General features: G+C 36.5%; 1 protein-coding gene and 1 non-coding gene across 2 annotated transcripts; one reads left to right on the forward strand and one right to left on the reverse strand.

Annotated features, from left to right (window-relative positions):
* Positions 1 to 1,634: 1,634 nt before the first annotated feature.
* Positions 1,635 to 22,122, forward strand: LOC132295085 (protein transport protein SEC31 homolog B-like). Its single transcript, XM_059793160.1, has 22 exons — positions 1,635 to 2,222; positions 3,046 to 3,100; positions 3,211 to 3,333; positions 8,368 to 8,464; positions 8,578 to 8,614; positions 8,729 to 8,834; positions 8,916 to 8,973; positions 11,246 to 11,343; positions 11,573 to 11,692; positions 13,162 to 13,204; positions 14,479 to 14,588; positions 14,662 to 14,789; positions 14,897 to 15,455; positions 15,587 to 15,679; positions 16,442 to 16,627; positions 16,714 to 16,927; positions 18,341 to 18,456; positions 18,629 to 18,802; positions 19,111 to 19,233; positions 19,316 to 19,598; positions 21,192 to 21,430; positions 21,563 to 22,122. Exons 1-22 carry the CDS (start codon positions 1,906 to 1,908, stop codon positions 21,650 to 21,652), a joined length of 3,369 nt encoding a protein of 1,122 aa, XP_059649143.1. The 5' UTR covers positions 1,635 to 1,905; the 3' UTR covers positions 21,653 to 22,122.
* Positions 22,123 to 23,792: 1,670 nt separating this feature from the next.
* LOC132297568 (U1 spliceosomal RNA) lies at positions 23,793 to 23,952 on the reverse strand. The gene has a single exon (XR_009479272.1). It is a non-coding gene; the product is annotated as a U1 spliceosomal RNA (small nuclear RNA).
* Positions 23,953 to 24,895: the final 943 nt, after the last annotated feature.

Below are 24,895 nucleotides of genomic sequence, written 5' to 3' on the forward strand. Positions count from 1 at the left end.
CAAAAGGTGCACGACACGTAAATCGAGGTGTCAAAAAAATACCGAAAAATCTGAAAATTTCCGGGACGTCACAATTCCATTTTATCATTTATTCCCACTTCTCCTTTTACGTTCTAGTGATTTAAATGGAAATTTGAATGTCATCTTTTTTTTTTTTTAAAGCAATAAGCTTTTGCTCATGTTTGTGCAACCTTTATTTTTTTCTTTTATTTTCTTTCTTTTTTCTTATGGACTCTTCCTAAATAGTTTAGGTTGCATTTGGATTTCTTAACAAATGGAATTATACTTTGTTTCTGTATCATTTAAAATTATATTTTTTAACCTTGGCAAGAAACATACTTACATACCCATTTTGTCCTTACGAAAACTTGAACCCTCGACCTTTTACTTTAAATTAACTTTAACATAAAAAAAAAAACAAAAAACAAAAAAACAAAAAATCTTAAGGTGGTGTACTACCGTTTGATAAAATTGAAAATTAAGTATTGCAAATTTCAAGAGCTGAATTTTAAGTGCTGAAGTTTTTAAGTGGTAATTAAAAAATAACTATTCTTTGATACTTTTTTTGAATTGTTTGGATACATAGGAGAGAGAAGAAAATAAAAGATAGGATAACAATAATCTCTATTTATGTATGGAGAGATAGAAGAGAAAATAAAAGAAATGATAGTATTCTTATTTGGATATGATAGAGGGAAAAAAAGAAGAGTGAAAACAACCAAATTACTATCATATCTTTTTCAATAAAAGGATATGAGTGAAATAATAATTTTCTTTTTTTAATTGTTAAAGGCACGTTTGAAATTATGAAAATACTACTTAAACACAATCCTTTCACCCATATCTTTTCATTTTTTGAGAGATACCTTATCATTTCTTTTCTGATTTTAAACCACCCAAACACTTAAGCCCTATTATTTTTTTTTTCTTTTCTTTCCCTGTCCCCCCAAATCATCCCATCCAAACGCAATTCATTTAGTGATAAGTGATGTCCATTTACGTAAAATTTTATGCCATTTTAACTTGCTTAAGTAACACTTATTCATATTACGTTAGTTAACACACTAACTAATTAAGTATTGAATTAAGTATTGAATTGAGTTTTCAAACAACACCTAACTATTACAAAGTTACAAACAATGATCTAAAAACGTTATTCCTATTAAGACTTTTTGATTTGTATGCATGTTAATTTTATATAAGTATATATGTCTATATAAAATATTCGTGTTTTTATATCATTCAATGCATGCATATAATTATATATATACTGTATATACATATATATTTATATTATTTAATTATTTTTATTTAATTTCAAATCAATAATTTATTTTAATAAAAAAATTAGAATTGAAATTCAATTAAACTTGAGTTATAAAGTTTTTTCAAATTAGATTTGAAATTGAATTAGTGAGATTGCAATTCTATCAAATTTTAATTCCAATTCCAATTGACGTCATAGACTATTTCATATTTTAATTGCAGTGAAACACCATACAAAAAATTCGGGTCGGGTAATATTTGATCCATTACATGACCCATCAAATGTCTAGGCTACAATATAACGTGGCACAAATTAATTGGAAACCGAAACGGATCGCAGTGTCTAAATTACCCAAATCAGCTCAACCCGCTAACAAAAATCCTCATAAACAGAAAAATGGAAGAACTGAAGAAACACAAGGAGAGAAGAGATCAGAAGAGACTTGCACACTCTTCGTAACCTTTTTTTTCTTCACGATCTGCGCTCTCTCATCACAAACACTTCTCAATTCACAATTCATCACAACCCGAAACCCTAGAAACCCCTCATTCCTCACTCCACAGATCTCCAATTTCTCTCTCTACACACATTTATATCTATATCTGTGATTCTGTATATCTGTCTTTTGGGATTTGACTATGGCGTGCATAAAAGGGGTGAACAGATCGGCGTCGGTGGCGTTTGCGCCGGACGCACAGTATCTGGCGGCGGGGACGATGGCCGGGGCGGTGGATCTGTCGTTCAGTTCGTCAGCAAATCTTGAAATATTTAAGCTCGATTTCCAGTCTGATGATCGGGAGCTTCCACTGGTTGGTGCGTCGCCGAGTTCGGAGCGATTCAATCGGTTGTCTTGGGGTAGGAGTCCGTCGGGCTCTGATGAATTCTCTCTCGGTCTCATCGCCGGCGGACTAGTTGACGGCAACATTGGTCTTTGGAATCCTCTTCATCTGATTAAGTACTGATGCTTTTTTCTTATTTTGTTTTGATCTGGATTCTTTGGGGTTAAGTGTACCGTGAATTGAATCAATTGATTTGATGGTTTATTGTGAATTAGATTGAGGATTCGTAGTTTGTTTGATTGGAACATGCAAAATCTAGCGTTTCATGAATTTGAAATGAGTTAATTTTATCAGCTGCCTAGACTGAGAATGGTGCATATTGGCATACGTCAAATTCTGTGTGTTCTTGTTTACTGTCAACTTTTAGGTCTATGTTTTGAATTCTGCTTTTGGCATACTGGGAGGTGTAAGCTTTGACATTTGTGGGTTGGTATTTAACTTGGTGTAAGAAAAAAATGCTTTATGATGTTATCTCTTTGGTCAATACTCAATAGGGTGCTGTAGGGATAGTGGAATTATGGTTAACGAGTTTATTATTTCATTTACCATATTAAGTTGATCATCCAACTTTTCCCAACAGGAAATTATCTTTGTTTTTTGGTCTATTCTTGTAAGTCTGATTTTGCTATAGGTAGATGTATCCGCATTCTATTGAAATCAATCATTTCTGTTGTGCTAATGTGTTACATTTTCTGTGTTTCAATGTCTCTTGTCTAGTTATTTTTTAGACAAGCAAGCTTTTGCATTGTGTTTTGAGCATTACTTGAATGTTTTAAGTCTCAGGGTTAATATACATTTTGCTGGGTTGTGGATAATTATATTCCGAATGAATTCTGTTACACCTCTATGGTCTGGTTTATGCATTATAGAGAGAATAATGTATAATTTTTGTCACTCCCATGAACCTCTGATTTATTTATTTTGATTTATTTCCTTCAGTCCTGAGGCAACTGAAACTGCTCTTGTTGGACATCTTTCGAGGCATAAAGGGCCTGTAAGTTTCTCTATTTTGTATTTGGTAGCTTGTTTCCATGATGGTTCTTCATTCCTCGGGCATTTGAATGATAGCATGTTGTGGTTGCTCCTGCATCATTTCTCTTTCAGGTTCGTGGTCTGGAATTTAACTCTGTTTCACCAAACCATCTTGCTTCTGGCGCTGATGAAGGCGAAATTTGTATATGGGATGTGGTCAAACCAGCTGAACCTACTCATTTTCCTCCTCTAAAGGTATATAGCTATGTTTTCCTGATGTTCGGTGCACATGAAGGCACTCTCTTCATTTTGAAAATGCTTAAAATCAACACATAGGAAAACAAAGTATGTTCGATTACTAGTATTTGTTGTGATGCGAGCTCTATTCTTTATTAAGAAAGAGAAGATTGATTATAGTTTCTTCCCTTTTCTTTTCACAAAACACTTTATATTTTAGGTTTCTCTTTCCTAAATTTTTTATTTTCATTTACACTGGAGGTTATAAGAATTGAGGGCATAATTTGAAAGATATTGGCCAGAGTCAAAACCCATGGCCACACAATCTTTCTGTTTTTCTCTCTCCAGTTTGTCTACATGGAATACCAACTGATATACACATTTTAAGGGAAACAAGAAAAAAATGAGTGAGATGATAAGTTTTGGTTTGGAAGGTTAGTTGAATTAATATTTTGGTCAGGGTTATTTGGTGAATGCTAACTCTTAAGTTCAATGAATGGTTTGGAGGAAGTGGTATAAGGCTCCTCAGTACATTTAATGGTATTTTTTTGTTGTTTTCCTAGACAATTGTATGGGAATAAAATTTGACTTCTGATTGCTTGAATTATCAAAGTTTATATGGTTTTTAAGTGCTAATCGTCTAAAGGAGATGTGAAATGGTGGACTGTTGAGTGTTGACTATATCATTGCTTTGTTGCTTGGAGGTGATGTTATTTCCTTTGTCTCATTTTGGTTTTGATAATTTGCCATGTTCTTGGGCATATGTAATATATATATATATATATGTTTTTGACTTACTAAAATATGTATATATATATATATATATATATATACATATGTATGTATATTTGTATACATTTGGCTGTTGATATGATGCTGTTTATTTTTTATTTTTTTTTAATGAGTAAATTTTCATTAAAGACGTTTGCAAAATCCACAATATGCCCACAAATTTACAGATTTGTTGATATGATGTTCTAAGTAAATCAATCTCTCAGTTTGGGATTAGCTTCCCCTCCCTCTTTATTTGGTGTGTTTTTTCATTTGGTTTATAACGTTTGAAGTTCTGAGAGGTTAGTGCTTTCGATTTCTAGAAAAATGATCTTGTATGCATGTTATAATCTAGAAAGCATGCATATAGACATGGGTGCAACACGATACGAAAACGGTGATACAACAAATGTCTAAAAAATACGACATGGATGCGGCAGAAATACATACCTCCTCTGTCCCAATTTAGTTGTTCATCTTTTTTTTTTTGGGTTGTTCTGAAATACTTGTCCACTTACCAAGTTTAAACAACATATTTCACATCTTTCCATAAAATTCCCTTAAAATTTTAAAAAAATTCAAACTTGATTATATATATATTTAAACTTGAAAGGGTAGCTTTGTAATTTTTAAAGAGGACAATGTAATAATTATATGTCCCCTTAAAAAGTTATACTCCCCAAAAGGGACATCTAATTTGGGACAGAGGGAGTAGAAAAATTATAGGGTAAATTACAGAGACATCCCCTGAGGTTAGGTCATTTTTCAGGTAGATGAAGATTTTGGTTTTAATTTTCACTTACATCCCAATTTACTTTTTGGTCTCAAACACATGCGGATTGACCTTTTTACCCTCAAAATTTTAATACAGAATAGTTTTGATCTTAAATGACATAAACACCCCTCTACAATTTTATTTCTGCGGTCTCTCTCACCCACCCCTTCAACCACCACCACAATCCTCACCCTCCATCGCCCCCACTCATCACTTCCTCCCCCACCCAACACCTCCATCATCACCACCCATCCACCGCCCCACCCATCACCACCGCCCCCACCCAACACCTCTATCACTACCAACCAACAGCTCCACCGCCCCCACCCAAAAATTATATAGATCTGTTCCTGCAAACAAACCCAATTAGCCAGATTTTCCATCCGGCTGCGGTCTCTCTCACCCGCCATCGCCCCCACCCATCACTGCTGCCCCCACCCAATTCCTCCATCACCACCACCCATCACCCAACACCTCCATCGTCCCACCCATCACCATCGCCCCCACCCAACACCTCTATCACTACCAACCAACACCTCTATCACTACCAACCAACACCTCCACCGCCCCCACCCAAAAATTGTATAGATCTGTTCCTGCAAACAAACCCAATTGGCCAGATTTTCCATCTGGCTGCGGTCTCTCTCACCCACCGTCGCCCCCACCCAACACCTCCACTGCCCCACCCATCACCACTGCCCCCACCCAACACCTTTATCACTACCAACCAACACCTCCACCGCCCACCCAAAAATTGTATAGATCTCCTCCTCCTACTGAGACCTCGCCTCGACAAAGACTGGGTTCATGGGCGATCGGTGTTGTAGTGTGAACTTCGGATTGAGCCGATTCTCCTAATGATGCCGCTTCCTAAACCTTGCCGCCGTTGCCGCTGTGAACCACCTTGGTGGAAGCTTCTTCCACTGTTGAGTTGGTGTCGCCGCCGTTCTGAGCTCGCTCGGCCACTGCCACCGCCACTGCGACATCCAATCCACAACCCAAAAATTGACATTTGGGGTCTAAGTGAAATGTTAAACCACTAATTCAAATATAAGTGAAAACTAAAACCAAATTGTTAATCTAGCTAAAAAAATGACCTAACCTCAGGGGGTCTGAGTGTAATTTACCTAAAATTATAATATAAAATATTATTATTATATATTTTTGCTCATTTTATCCATATTATCATGAATGAAATCACTAAATTGGAGCTTAGAGTTAGATGTTTGTTGATTTTATTTTCTAATATTTTATATTACTTTTCTAATTGACCATTAATATATTTGAAAATTGTATCAGAATCACATGATTCTAAGTGAATTTTTCCTCCTACATCAAGTTTGATAGAATCACATGATTCTAAGTAAAATAATTACTAACCTACCCTGCCATGTAGTGGAAGTATCCTAAATGTGTTCCTGACGTGTCCCAGTTCTGTCCAACCAGAAAAAAGAAACTTAAATTGCAGGACCCTTCTAGCTGTGTCGGACACAGGTCCGGGCTGGGTCTCACACGCGTGTTTGAGTGTTTGACATTGCCACAGCACCCGTAGGATAAGTGTCAGTGCTTCCTAGTTTATTATTTATCATCTTATATAGGCACTAGCAATGATTGTAGAGGATACCTTTCACCTTGTGTACTAGTTCTCTTTTCTTTTGGGGGGTGCCAGAGTGGGTGTGAGGCAACAAACTTTTATCTCTATGGTGGTTGCTGGGGTCTGGGGTGGGGCAGAAGTATTTCGGTGTTTTCACATTGTATAATGCTATAGTCCTTTAATGCAAGAGCATGTCTATTTTATCTTCTGAAAAGGGTTTCTATTTATAAGTTTGAGAAACTGGTATATATTAGATTTGTCTTAGTAACTCTTGGATACTTGTGTAAGTTGTGTGTGATTTGTGCAGATCAATATATTGAATCATTTTTCGATTCGAAACGTGAAAATGTCCCTAAGATGGTGTGGTGTGAATCTCAAGGCTTTGAGCTTTCAGGAGTTAATTTTTAGCAGTAATAGTGCTTTTAAAAGAATCCTAATTCAAAACTTGGGAACCATAATATATCATAATTTTTTAAAAAGGGACAGATATCAAGTAACTTCCTATGAAAATAATTAATTATAAAATTGAATTTGTCATATGTGGAAAACTCAGTTTACATCGTTTTAAAACATGGTATATCTATATTATGCTTGGATTTTCCTTATGACGGTTCTTTATATATATGTATTTCGTATTGTATCTTTAGATTTAAGAGGATGAGATGAGCTTCCAACCCAACATGTTTTGGAGCTTCTCTGTACCCTATCTTATGCATGCTTATAAGAAAGATTTAAGGTCTAGAATTATACTGAAGCCATTGTAGAGCAGACTTGTCTCTGTAAGAGCATTTTTATGGTCATAAATCCCAGTGAAGTGTTAAGGCATTTGAGCAATAATTAATATATTTCAATACGCAGATCCAATTGATTTGGATCTGCAAAACCAAGAGCCTCTTGAAGAAAAGATTCAATTATCTTGAGGTGTCCTTATTTGTTCTATGAATATATTGAGGTTCCTCGTTCTTTTCTTTATTATTATTATTTTTTCTTTATAAATAATAATACTTTAAATTTTTATTGCAGCCTGTCATGGCTTATTCTGAGAAGCATTTGCTTTCATAAACTGAAGGTGAAAAATACCTCCATGGCTTTGGAATGCATTTGAGTTCTAGTTCTAGTTCTAGTTCTATGCTTCCTGGGACCACAATATTTTCTTTTCAATGTCTCAGTGCGTTTGAGAACTTGTGACTACATATTCTAAAACACTGTGTTGCATGAATTATTATATAGATGATTTGCCACCATCTTTAATATTTTTGCAAAATTTACCATCTCAACATCCATTTACTTAAAAAATGGAGTACAAACTAAAGTGTAATTCTCATATACGGGCCTATGGATGATACAATATGACATTTTGATATTACTTGTTTTCTTGATGTTACAAATCTATATCACTTAGTTGCCTCCTGTTGGATTTAGGTATGGATTGGCCCGATCTGTTTATGATTCCATCTACGTATATTTTTTGGTAGGGAATAATTTTAAATAGCATGATATCTAGTATTCAATACATTTGGACGAGATCCAATTATTAAATTTGGTGGGATTAGAAATGGGATACCTTGATCTGCTTCAAATTTGACCACTATACGAGCGTGGTGTGTTTTTCGTGTTCTGTGTGCCATGTTTTTTCATTGCTTTACCTTCTCTAATGGTAATTCACTTGTGGTTGCTATATTTTGACTTGTAAGACATCTGCATTTTGTAAAATCGTGCTTTAAAATTTAAATGAATGCTTGGGGCCTATATGGGTCTTAATACGCAGTATGCACAATCTCTCTCTCACCCCCACCCCCCCCCAAAAAAAAAAAAAAAAAAAAAAAAATATTTTCTTGGTTTTTTCTATTTTCGTTTTCAATGTACAAAATCACTGAAGGCGTCTGACACAGTTCACGTGATCTTTATGCAGAGTAGTGGATCTGCTACTCAAGGAGAAATTTCGTTTTTATCTTGGAACAGCAAGGTTCAACATATATTAGCATCGACTTCAACTAATGGGACGACTGGTGCGTTGTGAAACTATCCAATTTAGCCTTTTTTATTTTGTATTTGGAGCTTGGAGTAATATATGTTTTTCTGTACTTGTGCTTATTAAAAAAAATGTTCTGTGTTCTTTCAGTGGTTTGGGACCTAAAGAAGCAAAAGCCAGTGATAAGGTAATTTTGTTTGTAATTCAATGTGAATTTAGTTGAATATTTTGGCATGATACAACCACAATGTGAACCTTTTCTTTCTCCCTCATTAACTAATGTGAGCTTGGCAATTGACAGTTTTGCAGATTCAATTAGAAGGAGGTGCTCTGTTTTGCAGTGGCATCCTGATGTTGCCACTCAGCTTATTGTTGCTTCAGACGAAGACAGTTCCCCTTCTCTGAGGGTAATGATTTTTGTGGTTTTGTTTTAACCTCTTGGACTCAACTCTGTTACTCTTGTAATTTACATTGGCATTCGCATACAGCTCTGGGACATGCGGAATGTAATGTCACCGGTGAGAGAGTTTGTGGGCCACACTAAAGGTATGTTGGTCGACACATTTGTGCTTTATCTTCTGCTTGTTTACAGATTGCTGCATTTTTTCCTAGTGTTAAGTGTCAATGCTCTTCAATGATCAGAGTCGAGGCCTTTCATGTGCACCTTCCTGCCGAATGATACCTAAAAATCTGTATTATCCGTGAAAGTTACCATATTTTTCAGAACCAAACAATCATTGACCTGTTCTGCATGCTGGGTCACTGGTTGAGTTCTGATTCAATTTGCTCTAGAAAGCAATGGCATGTCATGGTACAGTGGCTGTGGTATACTAATGAACTGTAGCCCATGTTTGGTTTGAATTTTGGTCATACCAGGTGTTCTATGCAAACTTTCAGATACAGTATAAATAACTGATTTTATAGTTTGAAGTTAAGTGGCCTGGCTGATGGCCTGGTTCGCTAGTTCAGTCGTCTTGGCCAGGTTGAAATCGAAAACACTGGGTTGATTGGAAAACCCCCAATCTATATGCTTGATACCAATTGAAGGAGGACTGTTGCAAAGGATATAATATGTCAAAGTAACTCTATGTCCGAAATAGATGGTGGGGGTTGAATAACTCTTGTTCAAACTTTAACTGACAATAATTGATGTTCAAATTCTAGCAGCTATTGCTCAACTGTAGCAATATAAATTATTTAAACTGGAGATAGCAAAGATGAATAACCAAACAACGACACATAAACACACGTTTCTATGTGGAAAATCTTGATGGGGAAAAACAGTGCGGTCTAGTCTAGGCAGACAAATCCAATATTAAAAGACAGGTATTACATATTGGGTTAACCAGACTTTAAACCAAGGACCCCCTAATTACCTCTGACCCAGACTCATGCAACGTGCTCCGCTTGAGTTCTTCTGCTGCTAGTGATCGAATTCAGTCGTGTTCTGTTCCTCAATCTATCTATGCTTTTGATCTCTATGACTAGTCATGTCCGATTTTTTGTTTATCGTGTGATTTTGTGTTGATGACATTTTAGGCTCCACAAGTTGATGATCGATATTCCAAATAACTCACCATTTAATGCAAGATGCTAAATGTAGAAAGAAAAATAAGCTCTAAAAATATCTTTCTCTAGGAATAAGTTTTGGGTATCCCAGGGTACTCGGGAAAATAGTACCCCACCCAATCATTCATTCTTTAGTCCTATTATCAGGGAAAATGAACTAATCATACACTCTGTATTCCTACTATCATGGGAAGGGAAAGGATATGATTGGTTGGGGGTACCACGTAGGAAGTTATCAGATGGTTTAATTTTTTTTTTTCCCTTTCTCTAGATGTATATGTAAAACCATATAGTGTAACAGCATACCCTAGTCTGACTATAACCCCATACTTTTAGCTAATATAGGAGTCCCATGTGAAATAGAATAATAAAACCAATTGAAATTTTTGTTTCCTTAAGTTTATAAAATGATTCTGTCTTGATTGAGCGATTGAAGTAAATTTTGCTAGATCGAATGATCATTTCAGAAGTTTTGATCAAAGCTCTCTGGTAGACCCCCAACCCCTATCCCTGAGCCTGTTTAGTTTCTCCAATCCCGCCCCACTTCTGCACTGCCTCACTCAAGCTGCAGCTTTAAAATCTCACTTACTCAAATAATGGATCAAATGCTTATTTATCAAAAAAAAAAAAAGGAGGATCAAATGCTAACGATCAATTTAAAGTTAACTTCAACCAAAATGAAACCTAAACCTGAATACACTTTTTTTTTTTTTGATAAGCAAACCTAAACCTGAATACACATCAACCAAAGCCTAAAGAACCAAAATCAATGTAAAATTTGAATTGAAAACCCCTAGAAATCGAGCCCATAGTGTAAGTGCACTTACACACATGTATGCACTTCTTTAACACAAAAATACAAGTGACCGAGTTCAACCTGAATCTATAGACTTTGCAATTTTAAAAATAATATCCAATTCCGGAGTAATCAAAAGTTCAAAGTCGCCCATATTTTCTTGATCCGGTAGATGTTATTTAATTATTAGGGGTAGTGAATTAGTGATGTTATATATTATTTGATGAGAAAGCATATGGATTTTGGATGTTTTACTTACTTCTGGAGGTATCTAACTTTAGCAGAAGCTTTAGCTTCTTTGCCAGGTTTTCTGTAGTGCAGATTTCCTTGTGCTAGTGGTCAGTGCTTTTTATTTTTTGGAATCTTTTTCCCATATATTTGTTGTTTACTTTAATGTGGATGTGTTCATGACTTTGTTGTTTCATCTGTGGTTTCCTGCGTATCTTACACCAGGTGTAATTGCTATGTCATGGTGTCCCATTGACAGCTCCTATTTGCTTACCTGTGCCAAAGACAATCGTACTATCTGCTGGGACATACTTTCTGGAGAGGTAGATGAACACTTGAATGGGCTTGTGTTATTATTATTATTATTTTTGGACCTCTCCTCTCTCCCCCCTTTTGTGCGCTTTTTCCTCCTTTTCTTTCCCGCTCCCCTTCTATTTGGTTTCGTTTTCATTTTTTCCCCCCCAGGGTTGGGGGACAAGGGGGAAGGGCGAGACCAAATTTACACTACTTTCATATATAGTGACACTGCTTTTGATGTATAACTCTGTGCAGATAGTCACTGAATTGCCAGCCGGAACCAACTGGAATTTTGATGTACACTGGTATCCAAGGATACCAGGGGTCATATCAGCATCTTCATTTGATGGAAAAATTGGCATTTATAATATTGAGGTGAGTTCCATGTTTATATGTCATCGGAGAAGAAATGGTTTAATGTGTGCGTCCATGGCTTTCCATGGCAACATTAGTATGAGTAACAGAAAATTCATTTGGATGAGCAGTCATACAAAATTATACGGATAAACAGGTCATGGGTACTTTAGGGTATTGACTCATCTCCAGTCTCAACTCCATCAAACCTTATTGAAATTTTTACTTTTAGTGTGAACAAATTTAAATTACAATTGGAATGATGTAAATGCATCATAATAGTGAATAGGCTATGGCAGTTTCTATTTGGATGATTAGCCAGAAGAAAATTTATTTATTGCCTAATTAAGAGTGGAAACTGTGGCGCACACACATACACATTCTTCCAATTTTATCACAAGTTTCCTTAGATGTTGGAACAATATAGATGTTTTAATGGTTGCTGGGTAGGGAAGACGAGATAAGCATTGTCAAAGATAAATTTTGTTATGTCTTAATGTAAAGTATTTGGGTAGAAAGGAATCAAAGATGTTTCGAGGATGTGGTGTGATATTGTGATCGTTCCAGAAGTTGAAAAGGTTTATGGTTCCTCTTAAGGGAAAAAAAAATCTTTTTGAATCTCCTCTTCTTTTGACAGTAGGTTGTGTGTTTAGTCTTGGTCCATGAACTCTTGATAGTCCTCGGGGTGGCAATTTGTGTTAACAGGTCATATTCGCGTCGTGTCGACTAAATACGTCAACCTGAATGACCCTTTTAATAATCATGTCAGGAACCTTGACATGAACACGGTCCGTTTATTAAACAAGTAAAACGGCACGACCAGTGTAAATGGGTCATGTAAATCACAACACGACATGGGCCGTTTAATAACCTATTTAACTCATTGAAATTGAATGAGTCATTTAACTCATTTATTAACTCAAGTATAAAATGCAAATATAATTGAAAAAAATGACATAATGGATGACTAAATTCATGAAAATGAGGATAATTGGAATAATTCAAATTTTAAAACATGTTGTAGGTTAATTGAGTTGAATTGACATAGTTAATTAAACAGGTCTAATCGGGTTAAAACAGGTTGAGTTTCAAAACAAAAACATGACACAATTAATTAAACGGGTCTAATCGGGTTAAACGGGTTGAGTTTCAGAATACGAGCACCACAAGATTAATTAAATGGGTTAAACTGGTTGACACGATTAAGGTCAATCCAAACTGCTAACTTCATGTCATTTCGAGTAGTGTCGAACTTTGCCACCTCTACTTGACATGTAACATGTACGTGGGTTGTGTCTCCCTTTTTGGTGCTTTTAATGCAATATATACATTACTTGTAAAAAAGGATCCCCGTTCAATTTTTTATTCTTTATTATTATTATTACTATTATACCACTTCAAGTCAGGGAATGCGTTTTAGTCCTGTTGGGTCAATGGATCTTTTAGGAATCATAGTTTTTGCGTTAACATTCAATGTTTTCTCTCTGCAGGGTTGCAGCCGATTTGGTACAGGGGAGGGTGATTTTGGTGCAGGTAAAGTAGTACCTAGATGATATGAATGTCATCTTGTATTATTTTCCAAAGAATTACTTTTAGCATCATGGTGTACGATCAGATGGTCTGCAGCTGGCCATCCTACTTGAATATCTTAGGTGCAATCCATTTACTTTTGGGTTTCATACTTTTCTCAGTCCACTTGTATTACGAGGAACATATAGAGGCCCTACTTATGAGTATTAGATGCAACCATTCATATATTTTAGCATAAAAATTAAGTTTTATGTACATTCTGTTTTATTCCCCATTTGCTTTTCTAGTTTCCATTGAACATTTCTATATAGTTTGAGGATACAGCTTTTAATAAGATAGGTAGGATGGATGTAGTTTTTGTGAAATTATTAGCTGTTTGTATTCTTAGATGACAAGTTCCACTTTATAGTTTCATGTTCATAAATGATGAGCAAGATTTTTATTTGATAGGGCTTCTTCCTGTAGCTACGAATTCCATTGGACCCAGAAATGATGCATTGGATGTGTCATCCAACTTTTTAGGATGTGTCGGCCAAGTGTTTGAAATAATGATTTATTTTTTTTAATTAATTATAGACTTGTCCATGAGGTGTTGAACATGTTTCCAAGAGTGTGGTCGGTGCGTTACATGTGTCCAAAATGAACAAGGCACCTTTGTAGAAGTGTCACTGTCTATGCTTCTTAGTCTTTTAAGAGGGAAAAAAGATCTGGTGGAAGTTGTTTTCTAGATCTGAAAGAGAGTACTTGGATCTTGCCACTATAATTAGGACTTTGTGGTTAAATTGTTGTCTTGCTAAAGGATTACGATGTGCTGGACTCGTACTATTCAAATATGAAGGGGAATTTATGAGACAAATTATACCCGTCATACCTTATGGAGTTGATTGTTGCATTATTACCAAACAAGGTGTTCTCAGGTTTAGGGAAACCTGGAAAGGCAAACTTGATCTTTCTCAGTTGACAAAATATGAGAGAGCTAATTGAAATGGTTTGGACCAGCACAATGGCTTTGAAGAGGATGTGAAATGAGCATAGGCAAGGAGGTGGAGGTTAAGGTTGCAAAAGTGTCAAGATGATGAGTTCTGAATTGTGGACGGACTTAAAGTTGATTAATCAAGTTGTCATTTTGTCTCTCTTTGCCAGTCCATCAAGCAACCAACTTTTTTTTTTATATCATCCCTTACACGCTTTGTGTCATGTGTCGTGGCAGTTTTCTTTTGCTCTCTTTTAATTTAGTATTTTGGTTATAGTTCTTACATTCTAGGTGTTCCATGCAGCACCTTTGAGGGCCCCAAAATGGTATAAACGTAAAGCAGGGGTCTCTTTCGGTTTTGGAGGCAAGCTTGTTTCATTTTGCTCAGCAGATAGTCCATCCGGAGCTTCAGAGGTATGCTTAGTGGGTTTTATACTCGGTTCTCTTTCCATTACCTTATTTGTTCTTTATTTTCTCCGTGTTCCAGGTTTATGTGCACAACTTAGTTACAGAACACAGTTTGGTGAGTCGCTCTTCTGAATTTGAAGCAGCAATACAAAATGGGGAGAGATCTTTACTAAGGACTTTATGTGACAAAAAATATGAAGAGTCCGAGTACGTTCTTTGTGCAAAGGATTGAATTATTACTTATGCCCCTGAATTCAAGTAGTGAACTGATCTATTACTTCAATTATGTGGTTCCCATTGAGTTGTCTGAGCAGGTGTGAGGATGACAAAGAAACATGGGGCTTCTTGAAGGTTATGTTTGAAGATGATGGAGCAGCAAGGACAAAGCTGCTTAACCACCTTGGTTTCAGTTTACCCACTGAAGATAAAGAAACTGTACAAAATGATCTCTCTCAGGACACAAGTGCTCTTGGTCTCGAAGGAGCGGTAGCAGATAATGAAGGATATGCACAGGAGAAAGAAACCACCCTCTTCCCTTCTGATAACGGAGAAGATTTCTTTAACAATCTTCCAAGTCCTAAAGCTGATACACCTGTGTCAACTTCTTCAAATAATATTGATGTTGAAGGTTCTGTTCCTAGTGGGGAAGAAATGCAAAAAGAAATGGGTGGACAAGAGGAGAGTGCTGATCCATCATTTGATGAGGCCGTTCAACGAGCTTTGGTTGTTGGGGATTACAAAGGGGCCGTTGCACAGTGCATATCTGCAAATAAAATAGCTGATGCTTTAGTTATTGCCCATGTTGGTGGTGCTTCCTTGTGGGAGAGTGCGCGTGATCAGTACCTTAAGATGAGCCGTTCTCCTTATCTTAAGGTATCCAAAATTTCATCTCGTCTTTTGGTAGTTAATTAGCTTAGTTCTTTTTTCTTCAGTTACTCATAGAAATTATGGTATTTCTGTTTTGTGTTTTATAATTTTTTTGATTATTTCATTTGCACCTTCAGGTTGTTTCTGCAATGGTGAACAATGACCTCATGAGCCTAGTAAACACCAGGCCTCTGAAGTCCTGGAAAGAAACACTTGCTCTTCTTTGCACTGTAAGTTTCTCAATTTCTGATGACGAAAATATTCTTATGTGATACTGCAACGTCATAGTCACATGCATTTCTTGTTTTATATGGAAATTAATACATTTAGATTTAATGAAAGGAATGAAAATATTGCTACAAGTTTTTTGGGGCACTATTATATTTTTGTAATGCAAAAATTTTAACATTGTATACACACACACGCGTCTCACTAGGGCTTGAACGCTCAACCTCCTCTTTGGGGAGGCGGAGGACATACCACTCAAGCCAAGGATTTTAGGGAATTTTAACATTGTAACAAATTTCATTTTCTGCTTTTGCATGATGATAATTGATGATATAGACACCCTTCAATCCAATAATGGAATTAAAAGCACCATATGGTACTCCAGTTCTGCTGCATTTTTTTTCTTTTTTGCTTGAAATGGTGTTGGAACCTTCTTTTTGAGTTATTTGTCTGTTAAAATTGTCACTATTAAGTATAATTATACAAGCAAGAATTATCATTTTGTGGACTTGATTGTGGAGTATTGACCCCCTTGATTTGGTGCTGGTCAATGCGCCTTTGCAAAAATAGACAGGTACCATAGCATTCCCAATCATTTCCTTGGATGAGGGTTCCCCTCTTTTAAGTTCTGATGATACTGAAATTAGAAAAGATTAATAATCCTCTTTTCTCTCGTTGCTAGTATTGCTAAAGATAATTGAATTTGTGATTATTGCATTTACTACAATGTTTATACATCATTCTTATTATAACTGTTTGTATAGTTTGCACAAAGAGAGGAATGGACTTTGCTCTGTGACACACTTGCTTCTAGACTCATGGGTGTTGGTAATACACTAGCTGCAACTTTATGTTATATATGTTCTGGAAATATTGACAAAACAGTGGAAATTTGGTCTCGAAGTCTGGCAACTGAGCATGAGGGGAAATCATATGTTGATATTCTTCAGGTGTGTATGCTCTTTTTAAATATTCATTTAAAGCATATTTTTCAAATTAGAGACGTGACAATAATTTTTATTTATATCTTGAATAGGATTTAATGGAAAAGACTATTGTCCTTGCTTTGGCAACTGGACAGAAGCAATTTAGTGCTTCTTTGTGCAAGCTTGTTGAGAAATATGCTGAAATATTAGCAAGTCAAGGACTTTTAACAACAGCTATGGAATATTTGAAGCTTTTGGGTACTGAGGAACTGTCTCCTGAACTTACGATCTTACGGGATCGTATTGCTCTTTCTGCAGTGCCTGGTAGGTTCTTCTGGTAACATTTGTTATGCAGTATTGTATGTGTCTTCTCTCTCAAGTGTGTTGATGATTAGGAGATATTATTTACTTGATAGTCCTGGAGGAAACTATTCATTGTCCTTCCGGATTTACTTGGCATCGGTTTTTCTTGTCTCTTACATCATATTTCTTCCTTGCATGTTTCACATAGATTTATATCTCTATAATGGATGTTCTAGGTTTTCTGATATTCATATTGAGAAGGCTCAAGCAGTTGCTTTATTCTCGTTAAACTCAGGATTTAATTAATACTGTAATGCCTTGTTGCAGTACTACCTGATTATTTAAGATAGTAGTAAACACAAAGAGATCATTTGCCATACAGGCAATATGGTACATTGTGTTTTTTTTTTTTTTAAAGTAAGAATATATTAGATTACATTCAAAAGGGGAACACATCCCGAGAACTACACAGGCCGAGGCCGAAGAAAAGGTCCTAAGGGCCCAAGCAACCCAAAAATTCAACAAACTCCTCTATAAATTCAGAATTTCTCCCCATCCCTCAACTAAAAAGAGAAATAACAATAAGATATTTCAAAGCCCTAATGGAAGATTCCTCCCCGTCGAAAGATCTTCTTTTCCACTCCTTCCAAACGCACCAACAAACGCAAGTTCATTGTTAGCAGAACAAGTTCATTTCTTGTAGTAGTGCAGAATATTTCATGCTAATCTCAACTTTATGTTTTCTCGTGCTTATGATATTTTTATTTTTTCTGAAATTCTCCATATTTTTATTTGCAACCTTTGAAAGATTGATCCTCTCCTCTAATATACCCTTTATTTTTTTCATGACCAATATGCCCTTTTTATAACTATTGTATCCTTAATCCATTTTTGTTATCCAACTTCAACACTATAACCAACTCATAACCCAAAACAAATAGGACCAAATTTCTGCATCTGCTGCACCATCCTCGCGTTTTCTTGCCTGCTTTTCCACCACCATTATCAAATCATCTCTCTCTCTCTCTCTTGTCCACAGTTGCACAACCACAATGACCACTTTGCTCGCCAATGTTGTTTTATCAATTCATCTCAAATCATGTGTGTGGGTGGGCGTTCTGTATTTTTTTTGTTTTGTTTTGTTTTTTTGTTTGTGCAATTTACACTATTCGTTTAGATCAATGATGGAATATTATTGTTTCCAATTTCCAGTCCATTGGACATTCTTATAGGATTGTTTGTCCATAGGATTCAGAAGTTGGTTGTTTATTTCGTTAATTCTTTGTAATGCATTGCATGTCTTGCAGATGTACTGGTGATGATTTTCACACTAATAATTTCAAGTAGAATAAGCTCTTCTATGGCCTATTTAGAGCAGGCTTTATGTTGCTTGCCATTTTAGTGCCAGCTGATGATAGTCTCTCTCTTTTGCAGAAAAAGAAGAGCCCAAGTCTATGACTTTTGAAAACCCTCAATTGCAAACAGGACCTGTATATAGTGCTGATCAATCCGGTTTTGGTGTGGTTGAGACCTCTCAACAGTATTATCAGGTGATTTTATTTTACATCTCTTCAATATGTATAAATATATGTATTTTTTTGTTTGGTAAGGATTCATCTCTTCAATATGGAATACATTCATGTTGCTGTTTCTATTTAATGAAGTATCTGCTGAATTGCTCTTAATGTAACTCCTTGTTTTTATGCTTTGTCTTCTGCTTAGGAAACAGTGCCATCGCAACTGCAACCAAGCATTCCTGGAAGTACTTATGGTGAAAATTACCAACAATCATTTGGTTCTTCTTATGGCCGAGGATATGGTGGTGCTCCTGCACCATATCAGCCTGCACCACAGCCTCATATGTTTCTTCCATCCCAAGCACCTCAGGTTCCACAGGTATTTGCATTATTGGTCCCATTTCCCTTGGGAAGTAACCAATTTTGTCATACTTGCTTACTGGCATCAGTAATAATGATAATAGTAATATTTTATTCTTGGTTCTCATTGGTGAGACTTTGTAATCACTTAATTTGATTATAAACCTTCCAGCCGGAAGCGGCGATCTTTTTCAAGCATATATGACATTCTAATTGATAGGGAACTTTTGCGTCTCTTTTTCTTTAAAAAGATCAAATATAGCAAATTATGCTGTCAAAAAATGTGTCTCTTGTTGAACTGAGATTTTTTCCCCCCTTTTCTTCTAGCCAAATTTTGCTACACCTGTTACTACACAGCCTGCAGCAAAACCCTTCATTCCTGCAACTCCTCCTACGTTGAAAAATGTGGAGCAATATCAGCAGCCCACATTGGGTTCTCAGTTATATCCTGTATGTATATGCACTATTTTTTCTTAGTTAAGCATTTCTTTATGTGACTGATATACTAATAAATTGCCTTTATTTGTTCAAGGGGACTTCTAACCCTGGTTATCAAGCTGGACCTCCTGCAACTGGTCCACTTGGCCCAATCACCTCTCAACCTGGTCCAGTTCCTGGGCATAAGATGCCTCAAGCTATGGCTCCAACCCCAGGGCCTAGGGGATTTATGCCAATTACTAATTCAGGAATTCAAAGACCTGGAATGGGTCCAGTGCAACCGCCAAGTCCTACTCAGTCAGCACCAGTGCAACCAGCCATAACTCCTGCAGCTCCACCGCCTACAGTACAAACAGTCGATACTTCAAATGTACCGGGTAATATATATATTTCTTTTACCTAAGCTTTCTTTTCTTCATTATAAGCATTTGCAACTATAATAAAAATCTAGAGCCCCTTGTTACGAATGCTTGAACTTTTGATTTATAAATATTCAAATATGATGTTGGAAATTGTAGACATCCAGATGTCTCGAGAATCTCTAAGTGGAAAGTGTAAAAATCTTATGGACAATTTGCTCCTTGGGCTCTTCTACACCACATGCGGAGAGGCTGTTTCCCATTTCAAACCTGTGACCCCTAGGTCACAATGGAGCAACCTTGCTGTTGTGACAAGACGCGTCCTCTACTAACTCCGTGTCAAGTGAATTTTTATCCGTGGATAATCTAAATAAATTGGAGATCCTTTTGTCCTTCAAAAAGAATTGGATGATTCTATTTGGTTAAATACCCTTTAGGGGTATTTTAGTGATAGGTTCTACGGGAATTGGATGATTCTATTTGGTCAAATACCCTGACGGTGACTGGTGGAAGAGGCCGGTTGGTAAAAAAGCCCTCAATTCCTTGGGGTTATTTATCCTACACATGGAAGAAGAAGATGAAAAAGGAAGAAATGTAGTGATAATTTGATTCTTCGTGGCCATAGTAAATAGGAGAGAATTTGAATTTCTTTCTTCTTTTTAACAAAATAAAAAAAAAAGGATTAAGCTGTGACATTGTTTTATCATGGGCAAACGACGAAAATTAAATGCACGCATGGGCATAGTCGATGGACATTAGATGAATATTCCTGTAATACCCTTTGTTGGTCCCTAGGGACGGAGGAGGCTATGTTAGCCGGGAGTCGATGTTCAAGGATGTAAGGTCAAAGGTAATCCTACTTTTTTAGGGTAAGAAGGGGTTGGGAATTTGCCTTAAGCCAATGTTCAAGTATCAGTTACTGTGGCGTTGAAGTAACCCATGCCATACTCCGAGGAAAAGCCTTCAACAAAAGAGTACTTATATGTGAAACCTACACAGGTGGATAGGTATATAATACTTGAGGGCGCTAGACAATTCTCTCTAAGGAACTCGGCAAAGTAATTATGTACTAGTTGGGTGCAGCGCTGATGATTTCAAAGCAGACTTTCCATTCATTAGCTAAAATAAGATCACCGAGATTTCGTGGTGCATTGTAGAACTTATTCCAATTCCAAGAGCTTGGATCGAACGGTATGTCAATACCAATTTGATCGGAGCTCCTTATTGAATTTCCCATTCGACGAGATATTCAATACTATGCCTTGAAGAGGATTCTAACCTCCATGCTCTTTGGCATGGGATTTTGAGTTTCTCATGGCTATCATTTTACCACCACGATGCCATATGCAAGGAAGAGACTCATACAATGGCAGAGGCCAATAGAGCTTTTGCACATTTTTGTAAATCCGGGAACAGATCAACTATAGAGACACAGATCTGTGGATACACACATTTCAATCGGAAAAGAATCGAGAAAAGAAAAGAAAAGAATTGGAATTGATCAATATTTTATTTTTTAATTTTTACACATTTCGTTTGGAAGTCACCATATAATAATTTCCCCCAAATTGCCTAATATGTTTTGCTTGGTTTTTGCATTATGTGCTACAGCGCAGCAAAGACCTGTTATTACAACTTTGATGAGACTTTTTAATGAGACATCAGAGGCAGTGGGTGGTTTGCGTGCAAATCCTGCCAAGAAGCGGGAAATAGAGGACAATTCTAGGAAAATAGGTGCCTTGTTTGCTAAATTGAATAGTGGGGACATCTCTAAGAATGCTGCTGAAAAGCTTGTACAGCTTTGCCAGGCTTTGGACAATGGTGATTTCAGTACTGCTCTCCAAATCCAGGTATAGCTGACATATGAGAGTTTCTCTCTCTCTCTCTCTCTATATATATATATATATATATATATATTAATTTTTTAATGGTGGTGGGGATTGAAGTTCCTTTTGTCCTTCTGTTGATTCTGCCTTGTACAGGTCCTCCTTACCACTAGTGACTGGGACGAGTGCAATTTCTGGCTAGCGACTCTCAAACGAATGATCAAGACTAGGCAGAATGTGAGATAAATTAGACCCCAGCATCTCAAACGCGGTTTTCAATTCTTAGGTGTCCGGCCTTATTTCAGGGCGCTGATCCCTTTTTCAATGTACACAAGAGCTGACATCTATAGATTGGATGGCAGGCTTTTGATTAATTGTTCCTTCCCTCTTCTCCAGCATCATCTATTTTGGCTTTATTTTCATGTGTTTTTTTCTTTTTCTTTTTTTAGAAAGCAATTAGAGAATATATATATAGTTCTCAGCACGTCAGTGGACTTCAGCTGATTGCATTTCATTTATATTTTAGGTTTGGAAAATAGAGTTTGGTTTTAAATTGATTTTGTACTTCATCCATAATTTTGTTTACGGTCCAGTCTATGAGCTGTTTTGAGCGATAGCTTCTGAAAGTTTGCCCCCAGATTTGGTGTTTGCAAGGCCATAAATTTGTACTTTATATCAATGGTGAAAATTCAGTTAGATGAATTTTAGTTTTTCTGGTGATGATTCGTATTTTTTGTTTTACCATCCAGCTTGTGATGATTGTACTTCACCCTTTTTTTTTTTTTTTGGGAGGTTTATGCATGACAGAGTAACTGCTACCAAATTATATGTCTGAGAAATTAGAACTATGCACTGGAACCATTTCATTCTAGTATAGGAACAAGAGGGATAGGGGCAAAGGGACCCTCCTCCCATGCTCATTTACAGAGTTGGATCACTTTATTTATTTTATTAACTCATCTGCAACCGCCTAAGTTCGGCCTAACGGTGGAAGGATCCAGTAATGACTCATCTGCAACCGCCTAAGTTCGGCCTAACGGGGGAAGGATCCAGTAATGACACGAACCTGAACACCTCAGTACCGTACACCCTAATGGTGGTTGGACGCAGTAATCACTTTGTTTACCCATCCAGCTAACGACGCTAACCCGAACACTGATTGTCTACCCTAATGGTTGGAGGACTCGGTAGCAATCAACCGCCCTAACGGAGGGTGCTTGGTGTGACCTTGGACTGTCTTGCAAGGTTTTGAAAGTTAAGCCCCTTGAGAGTGGAGGATTGGTTAGAACTACTTGTTGGGACGATTGCTGGATGCGGTTCTATGAAAAGCCAAAAAAAGGGAAGAGGAGTATGCGATTGATTACTCCATTTTCTGGCTTCATTCATCTGGAGGGCCAGAAATAAGAGTGTTTAATTTTAGGGTAAATTACATTGACCTCCCTTGAAATTTAGGCAAATAACACAGAGATGAAGCGTTAGATCTTTATTACTTTGACATCCTCAAAAAGTGTAAAATGTCTTATATATCCTTATCTAATTTAATAAATAAAAAATTGTCAAACCAAAAGACTATTACATTTTTTTTTTTCTCCATCTCGTACAACACCATATTACTCTTACCATGTTTTTTTTGAAAAAAAGAAACCTAAAAAAATTATTTTTGTAAAAATTAATTATGTAAAATTGATACTTTTGCATTTCATGTCAAAATATAAGGTTATTAAAGTCTTTTAATATAAGGATCGGTAACTTAATCATTTTTTGAGCTTTTTCATCAACGACAGGGAGCGTTATTAAGCACATGAGCCAAATTTCAAGGGGGGTCAAAGTAATAAAGGCTAAATGTGCTAAGTAAGTGTAATTTGCCCAAAACTCAAGGGAAGCCAGTCTAATTTACCCTTAATTTAATTGACATTACTACTAAAGCTGTCTCAGTTCTCTGAATATCAAGCTGTTTGCGGCTCAGATGGAAGAACAGTTGATCAGCCCATTCAAAGGCTTGTTTGGCGCCATCCCACTAATTATCAGCTGAAAATTAATGCAGATGTTTTCATTCTTCAACAAAGAAAATCTGAGTAGGGATGGCAATATTGTGGAATCTGAGTAGGGATGGCAATATTGTCTGGACCACAGGAAGTCAGATGGTTTGCACATGTTTGAGATGTGCAATTTAACTTGCAATGTCAAACTCATGCACTCCCCTTTCTCGTGAGCAATCCTTAGTTGCTCGCCATTGTCCTTAAAGACTCAACACTCGCCATTCCGTTTCAATGCCGCCAAACTTAACATTAGAGATATAATTTAGCAGCTGATCCAAGGACTATATCCCATAGACCCAAAACAACTTGGACCAACGGACCCAGAACAATTTGTAATAAAGATTGGACAGGGGCCGCGCGAACGCAGGCCCCCACTATCACAAATTATGACATAGGTTCCATCACTTGGGCGGACCTTAAGCAGACAACCCTCCTAAGTGCAATGGAGGCCACCAACCTAGGCCATGGGCCTTCTTGATTACCCATTGACCCCGTCCAGGTAAGTAAGTTTTTCATTCGGCCTTTGCTTCACTATATAGACCGTACTCATCTACTTCACTTCTCTATCTTTCCGATGTGGAACAGCCGAACGTTTCAAATCTCTGATTTTCTTCCGACATCACCCTCTGAGTTCAACAACCATGTAAATGAACTGAAATGGTTCTTACCCAAACTCCAACATGTTTGTTTAGATCTAATATTTTGTCCTTGTTTGTGTGAACATAGTATATATTTGTATCTGTGTATCAACATCTCATGGATTTGCCATACTGATTTGTGTATCAAAAATGGTGGTAGACATTTCACTTTTTCCTCCGCATTCCCACTAAACTGAGAAATTTCAATTGATCCAAATTCCTTTGTATAACAAAATATAAAACAAATTTAGGAGAAATTTCAATTATCAATTAGATTTAAATGCAAGTTGATTGCAAAATATGAACCATAATAAGCAAAGAAGTGAATTTCGTAAAAAAAAAAAAAAATACATACACCTTCTGTGTGTTTTTAGCAGTCTGTTAGATTACCCGCAAGGTTTTCCAATTGATACAATTGATAAGATGTGTAGTTTCATTTTGTGAAGTGTAACTTGTGTAATTGGCATATTTTGGTGTCAAAACGTGTCCGATTCAGTTGTAATTTTTAGTTTACTTTTGAGTCTTAAGATCGGAAGTGGAACGTGTGCAATCTCACTCCATATCAATAAGAATACACTTAGATAGGTAAAATATCGAGGAGGCGTGTTATTTATCAATTGGTTTATGTTTTAACCAAGAGCCATGCATTTTTAAGTTTAAAAATTATTTTTTACTCTGTAAAAGTACAATAGGTTGCACTTTAAATAAAATTGATTGCATTTCATACAGGTGAAAAACTAGCTCTCAGTCAAAACACAACCAAAAAGGAAAGTTAGTCTAAAGTCAAACTTGATTAGAGAGAAGGTTTTGCA

This window comes from Cornus florida, unplaced genomic scaffold (assembly GCF_030987335.1).
Source record: "Cornus florida cultivar Cherokee Brave unplaced genomic scaffold, ASM3098733v1 CherokeeBrave_3.0.0_Hap2_Chr02, whole genome shotgun sequence".
Classification (NCBI taxonomy): Eukaryota; Viridiplantae; Streptophyta; class Magnoliopsida; order Cornales; family Cornaceae; genus Cornus; species Cornus florida.

What these genes read in the sequence shown, in the direction of transcription:
- LOC132295085 (XM_059793160.1), top strand. Translation starts at nt 1,906, where the DNA reads ATGGCGTGCATAAAAGGGGTGAACAGATCGGCGTCGGTGGCGTTTGCG. An exon ending in AAAAAATATGAAGAGTCCGA is followed by an intron (nt 14,790 to 14,896) that starts GTACGTTCTTTG and finishes TTGTCTGAGCAG; the next exon opens with GTGTGAGGATGACAAAGAAA. An exon ending in GCCGTTCTCCTTATCTTAAG is followed by an intron (nt 15,456 to 15,586) that starts GTATCCAAAATT and finishes TTGCACCTTCAG; the next exon opens with GTTGTTTCTGCAATGGTGAA.